This window comes from Oncorhynchus kisutch, linkage group LG8, assembly GCF_002021735.2.
Source record: "Oncorhynchus kisutch isolate 150728-3 linkage group LG8, Okis_V2, whole genome shotgun sequence".
Taxonomy (NCBI): domain Eukaryota; kingdom Metazoa; phylum Chordata; class Actinopteri; order Salmoniformes; family Salmonidae; genus Oncorhynchus; species Oncorhynchus kisutch.
Window position 1 is genome coordinate 3,636,420 of NC_034181.2, and position 11,088 is coordinate 3,647,507.

The following is an 11,088-nucleotide window of genomic DNA, read 5'->3' on the forward strand; positions in this document are numbered from 1 at the left end:
AGGAACAGATATAGCCCTTGGTTCTCCCCAGACCTGACTGCCCTTAACCAACACAAAAACATCCTATGGCGTTCTGCATTAGCATCGAACAGCCCCCGTGATATGCAGCTGTTCAGGGAAGCTAGAAATCATTATACACAGGCAGTTAGAAAAGCCAAGGCTAGCTTTTTCAAGCAGAAATTTGCTTCCTGCAACACTAACTCAAAAAAGTTCTGGGACACTGTAAAGTCCATGGAGAATAAGAACACCTCCTCCCAGCTGCCCACTGCACTGAAGATAGGAAACACTGTCACCACTGATAAATCCACCATAATTGAGAATTTCAATAAGCATTTTTCTACGGCTGGCCATGCTTTCCACCTGGCTACTCCTACCCCGGACAACAGCACTGCACCCCCAACAGCAACTCGCCCAAGCCTTCCCCATTTCTCCTTCTCCCAAATCCATTCAGCTGATGTTCTGAAAGAGCTGCAAAATCTGGACCCCTACAAATCAGCCGGGCTAGACAATCTGGACCCTTTCTTTCTAAAATTATCTGCCGAAATTGTTGCCACCCCTATTACTAGCCTGTTCAACCTCTCTTTCGTGTCGTCTGAGATTCCCAAAGATTGGAAAGCAGCTGCGGTCATCCCCCTCTTCAAAGGGGGGGACACTCTTGACCCAAACTGCTACAGACCTATATCTATCCTACCGTGCCTTTCTAAGGTCTTCGAAAGCCAAGTCAACAAACAGATTACCGACCATTTCGAATCTCACCATACCTTCTCTGCTATGCAATCTGGTTTCAGAGCTGGTCATGGGTGCACCTCAGCCACGCTCAAGGTCCTAAACGATATCTTAACCGCCATCGATAAGAAACATTACTGTGCAGCCGTATTCATTGATCTGGCCAAGGCTTTCGACTCTGTCAATCACCATATCCTCATCGGCAGACTCGACAGCCTTGGTTTCTCAAATGATTGCCTCGCCTGGTTCACCAACTACTTCTCTGATAGAGTTCAGTGTGTCAAGTCGGAGGGTCTGCTGTCCGGACCTCTGGCAGTCTCTATGGGGGTGCCACAGGGTTCAATTCTTGGACCGACTCTCTTCTCTGTATACATCAATGAGGTCGCTCTTGCTGCTGGTGAGTCCCTGATCCACCTCTACGCAGACGACACCATTCTGTATACTTCCGGCCCTTCTTTGGACACTGTGTTAACAACCCTCCAGGCAAGCTTCAATGCCATACAACTCTCCTTCCGTGGCCTCCAATTGCTCTTAAATACAAGTAAAACTAAATGCATGCTCTTCAACCGATCGCTACCTGCACCTAGCCGCCTGTCCAACATCACTACTCTGGACGGCTCTGACTTAGAATACGTGGACAACTACAAATACTTAGGTGTCTGGTTAGACTGTAAACTCTCCTTCCAGACCCATATCAAACATCTCCAATCCAAAGTTAAATCTAGAATTGGCTTCCTATTTCGCAACAAAGCATCCTTCACTCATGCTGCCAAACATACCCTTGTAAAACTGACCATCCTACCAATCCTCGACTTTGGCGATGTCATTTACAAAATAGCCTCCAATACCCTACTCAACAAATTGGATGCAGTCTATCACAGTGCAATCCGTTTTATCACCAAAGCCCCATATACTACCCACCATTGCGACCTGTACGCTCTCGTTGGCTGGCCCTCGCTTCATACTCGTCGCCAAACCCACTGGCTCCATGTCATCTACAAGACCCTGCTAGGTAAAGTCCCCCCTTATCTCAGCTCGCTGGTCACCATAGCATCTCCCACCTGTAGCACACGCTCCAGCAGGTATATCTCTCTAGTCACCCCCAAGACCAATTCTTTCTTTGGCCGCCTCTCCTTCCAGTTCTCTGCTGCCAATGACTGGAACGAACTACAAAAATCTCTGAAACTGGAAACACTTATCTCCCTCACTAGCTTTAAGCACCAACTGTCAGAGCAGCTCACAGATTACTGCACCTGTACATAGCCCACCTAAAATTTAGCCCAAACAACTACCTCTTTCCCAACTGTATTTAATTTTTATTTATTTATTTATTTTGCTCCTTTGCACCCCATTATTTTTTTATTTCTACTTTGCACATTCTTCCATTGCAAAACTACCATTCCAGTATTTTACTTGCTATATTGTATTTACTTTGCCATCATGGCCTTTTTTTGCCTTTACCTCCCTTCTCACCTCATTTGCTCACATTGTATATAGACTTGTTTATACTGCATTATTGACTGTATGTTTGTTTTTACTCCATGTGTAACTCTGTGTCGTTTTATCTGTCGAACTGCTTTGCTTTATCTTGGCCAGGTCGCAATTGTAAATGAGAACTTGTTCTCAACTTGCCTACCTGGTTAAATAAAGGTAAAATAAAAATAAAAAATAAAAAGTGTCTGATACCATCCTGTGATTTACAGTGTCTGGTACCATCCCGTGATTTAGAGTGTCTGGTACCATCCTGTGATTTAGAGTGTCTGGTACCATCCTGTGATTTAGAGTGTCTGGTACCATCCTGTGATTTACAGTGTCTGATACCATCCTGTGATTTAGAGTGTCTGGTACCATCCTGTGATTTAGAGTGTCTGGTACCATCCTGTGATTTAGAGTGTCTGGTACCATCCCGTGATTTAGAGTGTCTGGTACCATCCTGTGATTTAGAGTGTCTGATACCATCCTGTGATTTAGAGTGTCTGGTACCATCTAGTGATTTAGAGTGTCTGGTACCATCTAGTGATTTAGAGTGTCTGGTACCATCCCGTGATTTAGAGTGTCTGGTACCATCCTGTGATTTAGAGTGTCTGATACCATCCTGTGATTTAGAGTGTCTGATACCATCCTGTGATTTAGTCAGTCTCTGGTACCATCCCGTGATTTAGACGGTACCAGATACTGTCTAAATCACTAGATAGTGCCAAATAACATCTAGTGGTAGAGAGTCTCTGGTGCCATCTAGTGGTAGAGACAGTCTCTGGTGCCATCTAGTGGTAGAGACAGTCTCTGGTACCATCTAGTGGTAGAGACAGTCTCTGGTACCATCTAGTGGTAGAGACAGTCTCTGGTACCATCTAGTGATTAAGGCAGTCTCTGGTACCATCTCATGATTTAGTCAGTCTCTGTTACCATCTAGTGATTTAGGCAGTCTATGGTACCATCTAGTGATTAAGGCAGTCTCTGTTACCTGTCTAGTGATTTAGTCAGTCTCTGTTACCATCTAGTGATTTAGTCAGTCTCTGTTACCATCTAGTGATTTAGTCAGTCTATGGTACCATCTAGTGATTAAGGCATTCTCTGTTACCTGTCTAGTGATTAAGGCAGTCTCTGTTACCCATCTAGTGATTAAGGCAGTCTCTGTTACCATCTAGTGATTTAGGCTGTCTATGGTACCATCTAGTGATTAAGGCAGTCTATGTTACCTGTCTAGTGATTAAGGCAGTCTCTGTTACCCATCTAGTGATTAAGGCAGTCTCTGTTACCCGTCTAGTGAATAAGGCAGTCTCTGTTAACCGTCTAGTGATTAGTCAGTCTCTGTTAGCCGTCTTGTGATTAAGGCAGTCTCTGTTACCCGTCTAGTGATCTAGGCAGTCTCTGTTACCCGTCTAGTGATTAAGGCAGTCTCTGGTGCCATCTAGTGAATAAGGCAGTCTCTGGTACCATCTAGTGATTAAGGCAGTCCCTGTTACCCGTCTAGTGATTAATGCAGTCTCTGTTACTTGTCTAGTGATTAAGGCAGTCTCTGGTGCCATCTAGTGATTAAGGCAGTCCCTGTTACCCGTCTAGTGATTAATGCAGTCTCTGTTACTTGTCTAGTGATTAAGGCAGTCTCTGGTGCCATCTAGTGATTAAGGCAGTCTCTGTTATCCGTCTAGTGATTACGGCAGTCTCTGTTACCCATCTAGTGATTAAGGCAGTCTCTGTTACATGTCTAGTGATTAAGGCAGTCTCTGGTACCTGTATAGTGATTTAGAGTGTCTGGTACCATCTAGTGATTTAGAGTCTCTGTTACCATCTAGTGATTAAGGCCGTCTCTGGTGCCATATCTTGAATTATACCCTCTCTGATTCCATCTAGCGGTTTAGACAGAAGGTACCAGACATCTAGTGAATTCGATGGTCACGTGTCCCTCTTGTTTTCAAGTGTTTATTAAAGGAAATTATTTAGTTTCATGTAAAGATTGTAGGAAGAGTGTCTGGACAAGACCAATGTCAGTCAGCATGCTCTGCTAATGTACTTTATAATATACATGGTCATTGTATCCCTTTGTAGTTTATACGGTGATATATATGCAAGTATGTATATTGGATAACAATTTCACTACAATACCTTATCCAGCTCAGTAGTGTCCTAGCAGCGGCAGCTTCATGGATGTGTGGTTCAGCACGTCTCGCTCAGAGCCACCATGTCACCAGTGTGTGCTGTGCCAGGGCTTTCCTGGCCAGGTGACTCAACAAAAGGCTCTGATCTGATTTAGACATCAAATGTAATTGGATGCAGGCCGACAAGAGGGAATACAACTATGGTAACAGAACTGTGACTGGGGAGGGTGCTACCAGATGGTCTGGATCTAGATAACAGAACTGTGACTGGGGAGGGTGCTACCAGCTGGTCTGGATCTAGATAACAGAACTGTGACTGAGGGTGCTACCAGCTGGTCTGGATCTAGATAACAGAACTGTGACTGGGGAGGGTGGGGGTGCTACTGCTAACAGTGGTTGTTTGGAAGCAACGGAGGTGGCTTGGTGAGTAGCTTCACTTTACCCAGAGACCCCAAGACTTGTTTTAGATCGATGTGTTAATGTTCAGCGGGCTAACAGTCTTGTGGCACCAGGATTCATTATCTGACCTTTGTAATACTGTCTAAAACTACACTGACCATGAGGGGGTGAAAGTAAGAAAATACCATAGGTAGAGAGAATCATGAGAACTTTACATGGCTTTTAAATCATTTTCATACAACAACAAAAATGTCAATTATTCAAAGGGTAGCCTAGTGGTTTGAGGCAGGTAGCCTAGTGGTTAGAGCGTTGGACTAGTAACCGGAAGGTTGCAAGTTCAAACCCCCGAGCTGACAAGGTACAAATCTGCCGTTCTGCCCCCTGAACAGGCAGTTAACCCGCTGTTCCTAGACCAGTTAACCCACTGTTCCTAGACCAGTTAACCCACTGTTCCTAGACCAGTTAACCCACTGTTCCTAGACCAGTTAACCCACTGTTCCTAGACCAGTTAACCCCACTGTTCCTAGACCAGTTAACCCCACTGTTCCTAGACCAGTTAACCCACTGTTCCTAGACCAGTAAACCCACTGTTCCTAGACCAGTAAACCCACTGTTCCTAGACCAGTTAACCCACTGTTCCTAGACCAGTTAACCCACTGTTCCTAGACCAGTTAACCCACTGTTCCTAGACCAGTTAACCCACTGTTCCTAGACCAGTTAACCCACTGTTCCTAGACCAGTTAACCCACTGTTCCTAGACCAGTTAACCCACTGTTCCACTGTTCCTAGACCAGTTAACCCACTGTTCCTAAACCAGTTAATTGAAAATAATGACTTGCGTAGTTAAATAAAAGGTAGGAAGAGAAAAGAAAGTCATATAACCATACCAACCAAATATCGATCACAATCAAACACACATTATCTTCACAGGTCAAAACACAAAGCAATTCTTGCACTGAGCAAACTAAAACAGCATATGCAAAATAACTAATTCAACAGAACAGCCAACTTACACAGGTTTTGGGAAAGTCCAAATGGTACCGTATTCCCTATATAGTGCACTACTTTAGACCAAGGCCCTATAGGGAATAGGGTGCACTACTTTAGACCAAGGCCCTATAGGGAATAGGGTGCACTACTTTAGACCAAGGCCCTATAGGGAATAGGGTGCACTACTTTAGATCAAGGCTCTATAGGCACTATAGGGAATAGGGGTCCATAGGGCCTTGGTCTAAAGTAGTGCCCTATATAGGGAATAGTGCTCAATAGGGTCTTGGTCTAAAGTAGTGCACTATATAGGGAATAGGGCTCAATAGGGCCTTGGTATAAAGTAGTGCCCTATATAGGGGATAGGCTGCCATGTGGGACTCAGCCGAAACATCAGTGGTGACATTAAGATCACTAGATAGACAAGCTGGACTGTCAGCACCCTGGGAACGGTCATCATGTTCTCTTGATCGCGTCGTCAATCTCTGACATCTGGTCCTTCAGCTGGGTCCACTGCTCTGGGTTTAAGGAGATGCCTGGGGGGAAAAAAAATCCACAAAAATCCACTAAGAAAAAAACAGCCACAATAAAGACATTAGTCTTTCAGTTTTATACAAAACCTCCGGAGACACACAGAGGGGTTAGAGCACAATCAAATGTATTTATAAAGCCCTTCTTATATCAGCTGATATCTCAAAGTGCTGTACAGAAACGCAGCCTAAAACCCCAAACAGCAAGCAATGCAGGTGTAGAAGCACGGTGGCTAGGAAAAACTCCCTAGAAAGGAAGGAACCTAGGAAGAAACCTAGAGAGGAACCAGGCTATGAGGGGTGGCCAGTCCTCTTCTGGCTGTACCGGGTGGAGATTATAAACCTAGAGAGGACCCAGGCTATGAGGGGTGGCGAGTCCTCTTCTGGCTGTGCCGGGTGGAGATTATAAACCTAGAGAGGAACCAGGCTATGAGGGGTGGCCAGTCCTCTTCTGGCTGTGCCGGGTGGAGATTATAAACCTAGAGAGGAACCAGGCTATGAGGGGTGGCCAGTCCTCTTCTGGCTGTGCCGGGTGGAGATTATAAACCTAGAGAGGAACCAGGCTATGAGGGGTGGCCAGTCCTCTTCTGGCTGTGCCGGGTGGAGATTATAAACCTAGAGAGGAACCAGGCTATGAGGGGTGGCCAGTCCTCTTCTGGCTGTACCGGGTGGAGATTATAACAGAACATGGCCATGGTACAATTACAGAAGAGGATGACGAGGACACTGTAATAAACGGGCTTGAATATCTGTGTCACAGACAGGATGTTGGCATGTACAGTACCTCGGCAGCCTATTAAAATGACAACGATTCAGTTTCCACGACTACCATTTGAAGTGAGGGACAGCAGTTCTCTGGGTGTCGTACCTTTTTTGCCGGGCTTCATTTCCCCGTCCTGGTTCATCCAGTACTCTCTGATGTCAACTAGACACTTCCCTTTAAACTCCCTCACACTGACGTATCGCATTCTCCCAATCTGGAACACACAAAACAGAGCAATCAAGCTCACTCTTTTCTTCCCGGGGGACATGTGTTGCCGTATTGCTACCTTTTATGTGGCGCGACTGGCTAGTAATGTTGTCAAGCTAGAAGTCACGTGTGTTTTTGTGAAGGCATAGGGCTCAGCTCAGTTGTACAGACAGTGAGTCGAGATAGCAGTGTAGTGTCGTCCCTAAGTAGGAACAGTGATGACATCACATCTAAGTCCGATCATGTAGCCGTAACAGCATTATCGGCGTCTGTAACAGTCCGATAATGTAGCTGCAGCAGCATTACCTGTGTCTGTAACAGTCCGATAATGTAGTGTCTGTAATAGTCTGATAATGTATCCGTAGCAGCATTACCTGCGTCTGTAACAGTCCGATAATGTAGCGTCTGTAACAGTCTGACAATGTAGCCGTAGCAGCATTACCTGCGTCTGTAACAGGCTGATAGTGTATCCGTAGCAGCATTATCGGAGTCTGTAACAGTCCGATAATGTAGCCGCAGCAGCATTACCTGCGTCTGTAACAGTCCGACCCTGTAGCCGTAACAGTATTATCTGCGTCTGTAACAGTCTGATAATGTAGCTGTAGCAGCATTACCTGCGTCTGTAACAGTCCGATAATGTAGCGCCTGTAACAGTCTGATAATGTAGTGTCTGTAACAATCCGATAATGTATCCGTAGCAGCATTACCTGCATCTGTAACAGTCCGATAATGTAGTGTCTGTAACAGTCTGATAATGTAGCGCCTGTAACAATCCGATAATGTATCCGTAGCAGCATTACCTGCGTCTGTAACAGTCTGCTAATGTATCCGTAGCAGCATTATCTGAGTCTGTAACAGTCCGATAATGTAGCCGTAACAGCATTACCTGTGTCTGTAACAGTCCGCCCCTGTAGCCGTAACAGCATTATCTGCGTCTGTAACAGTCTGATAATGTAGCCGTAGCAGCATCTGTAAAAGTATGATAATGTATCCGTAACAGCATTACCTGTGTCTGTAACAGTCTAATAGTGTAGCCGTAGCAGCATTACCTGCATCTGTAACAGTCTGATAATGTAGCCGTAGCAGCATTACCTGCGTCTGTAACAGTCTAATAGTGTAGCCGTAGCAGCATTACCTGCGTCTGTAACAGTCTAATAGTGTAGCCGTAGCAGCATTACCTGCATCTGTAACAGTCTGATAATGTAGCCGTAGCAGCATTACCTGCGTCTGTAACCCAGAGATGACTAACCTGGAACATGCCAGCCTCCGTTTTGCTGTCTGCAGCCTTAGAGGACCCTCCTGCGCCAGGTCGAGAGCCCTCTCCACTCAGCTTCGGTTTCTTGGCCTCGGGCTTCTCTGGTGGAGCACTGGCCTTCTTTCTCTTGGCCTGAAACACATGCCCAGTTATAGGGAGGAGGGCTTCGGTAGTCACGGCACAGGACACCATTTGTTTAATCTCAACCCCCCCCCCCCCCTCCCTTTCCCAAGACACACACCTTGGTCTTCTCCACCTCACTGTCAGAGTCACTGCCAGATGTGGATGTCACCACTTCCCTTGATTTGGGCATTCTGCTAGGGAAACAAGGACATCACCATTAGAGTAGCAGCCATGTGAAGCTCAACACTGCCACCAGGCATCCACAAAGAGTACGGTGTATACCAACACTAAACACGTCATAGACACAGTGGTCTATAGCAGTATAGTTTGTAATGGCCGTCCATCAGTACATTACAGACTTATCAATCATATGACCTACCAAAAGGCTTGGGTTTTCATGGCATAGGAGGAAGTTAAGTGCCCTTGCCTTGTTACTTCCGGTGAATGCTTCAATCCCGACTAACCTATATTAATGACCCCAAGGCTCGTATTTCTGTGTGTTATTATATTATAATTAGATTACTCGTAGGTGAAATAACAAGCTAACCTAGTTAGCTTTTAAAAAATGTCCTAACACGTAAACTAGCTAGTTAACGGGAATATAACTTAACAACTTAACACATGCACGAATTACCAGCTAGCTAGAGAACTAACGTTCGTGCCGACTGCCACCTCTCTTGTGGTTAACTAGCCAAAGACTTGAGCAGGTGTGTCATTTCTTGACCCGGTACAAAAATACCATTTACCTGTTTTTTTTGTTATGAATAAGAAGGATCAGTTGATACAGGCAAGCAGTTGATACAGGCAGGCAGTATGGAGAGATGCTAAAGATTTGTGGTTGGTTAATTTAGCAAGCGAGGTCCGGAAGCTTGTGCTTTTGATTAGCGCGAACCGATGCAGTCCTTGGGAAATGTAGTTTCATTGTTTCCGAAGAACGGACGCATTGACTCTGAATGGTCACACTCACATCATGTATCTGCACCGTATTAATGAATATATAAACAGTCAACATAATATATATATATTTTTAAAAATCATATTTGGATACATTTTTATGTATGTAGTGCAGTTGCATATTATAGAATATAATTTATTAAAATACAGACTTTATTGTCAATTTGAATAAAACTTGACCTTCTGACTTTTCCAAACAACCCCAGACAGAGACTAGGACTTAAACTAACAACATTCTGGCTGCTGAACCACCTAATTAGCTTACTGATCAGTTAAAACAATGTCTTGGTTCAAAGCTTAGTTTCCTGAGCTCCACTGAGCTAAAAGCCTTGGCACTCATCAAATGAGTTCATGAGTTAGACTTCACTCCCTTTTGTGCGTTCAGTTTCGATTCAACGTTTGCTACAGTGCGTGATGGTTTATACTGAATGATACGTTTCCCCAAAACTGTTCTTCAACTGCTGGTGATGTATTTGATACCATTCCATTGATTCCACTCCAGCCATTACCACGAGCCCGTCCTCCCCAATTAAGGTGCCATCAACCTCCTGTGCTGTACATATCATTCTTAGCTGATCTCAGCTCAGCTCCATACCCCCCCCCCCCCCCCGCAGCTCCATACCCCCCCCCCCCCCCCCCCCCCCCCGCTTACATGCCCAAGCCTCCCCAGTTTCTCTTTCACCCAAATCCAGATAGATGTTCTGAAAGAGCTGCAACACCTGGACCCGTACAAATCAGCTGGGCTAGACAATCCAGCAATTATCCATTGCCATTGTTGCAACCCCTGTTACTAGTCTGTTCAACCTCTCTTTTGTATCGTCTGAGATCCCTAAAGATTGTAAAGCTGCCGCGGTCATCCCCCTCTTCAAAGGGGGTGACACTCTAGACCCAAACTGTTACAGACCTATATCCATCCTGCCCTGCCTTTCTGAAGTCTTCGAAAGCCAAGATAATAAACAGGTCACTGACAATTTTGAATCCCACCGTACCTTCTCCGCTGTGCAATCCGGTTTCCGAGCTGGTCATGGATGCACCTCAGCCACGCTCAAGGTTCTAAACGATATCTTAACCGCCATTGATAAACGACAGAACTGTGCAGCCGTCTTCATCGACCTGGCCAAGGCTTTCGACTCTGTCAATCACCGTATCCTTATCGGCAGACTCAACAGCCTTGGTTTCTGAAATGACCAACTACTTCTCAGACAGGGTTCAGTGTGTCAAATCAGAGGGCCTGTTGTCCAGACCTCTGGCAGTCTCTATGGGGGCACCACAGGGTTCAATTCTCAGGCCGACTCTCTTCTCTGTATACATCAATGATGTTGCTCTTGCTGCTGGTGATTCTCTGATCCACCTCTACACAGACGACACCATTCTGTATACATCTGGCACTTCTTTGGACACTGTGTTAACTAACCTCCAAACGAGCTTCAATGCCATACAACTCTCCTTCCATGGCCTCCAATTGCTCTTAAACGCTAGTAAAACCAAATGCATGCTTTTCAACAGTTCACTGCCCACACCTGCCCGCCCGACTAGCATCACTAT

The 11,088-nt window shown here is 45.4% G+C and overlaps 1 protein-coding gene across 4 annotated transcripts; it reads right to left on the reverse strand.

The window, feature by feature from the left end:
- Positions 1 to 4,915: 4,915 nt before the first annotated feature.
- On the reverse strand, positions 4,916 to 9,487 carry LOC109884137 (activated RNA polymerase II transcriptional coactivator p15). 4 transcript variants are annotated; one of them, XR_004210722.1, is made up of 6 exons: positions 8,969 to 9,266; positions 8,708 to 8,783; positions 8,461 to 8,598; positions 8,098 to 8,180; positions 7,110 to 7,218; positions 5,475 to 6,247 (listed from the first exon to the last, which is right to left on the reverse strand). XR_004210722.1 is itself a non-coding variant. In XM_031829558.1 (5 exons), exons 2-5 carry the CDS (start codon positions 8,777 to 8,779, stop codon positions 6,168 to 6,170), a joined length of 399 nt encoding a protein of 132 aa, XP_031685418.1. In that variant the 5' UTR covers position 8,780; positions 9,336 to 9,487; the 3' UTR covers positions 4,916 to 6,167. The 4 variants fall into 4 exon arrangements, 3 of the variants coding, with proteins under 3 accessions (XP_031685418.1, XP_031685417.1, XP_031685416.1); XM_031829558.1 differs by lacking the exons at positions 8,098 to 8,180; positions 8,969 to 9,266 and adding an exon at positions 9,336 to 9,487 and having other exon boundaries at positions 4,916 to 6,247; positions 8,708 to 8,780; XM_031829557.1 differs by lacking the exons at positions 8,098 to 8,180; positions 8,969 to 9,266 and adding an exon at positions 9,336 to 9,479 and having other exon boundaries at positions 4,916 to 6,247.
- Between the last annotated feature and the right edge of the window lie 1,601 nt (positions 9,488 to 11,088).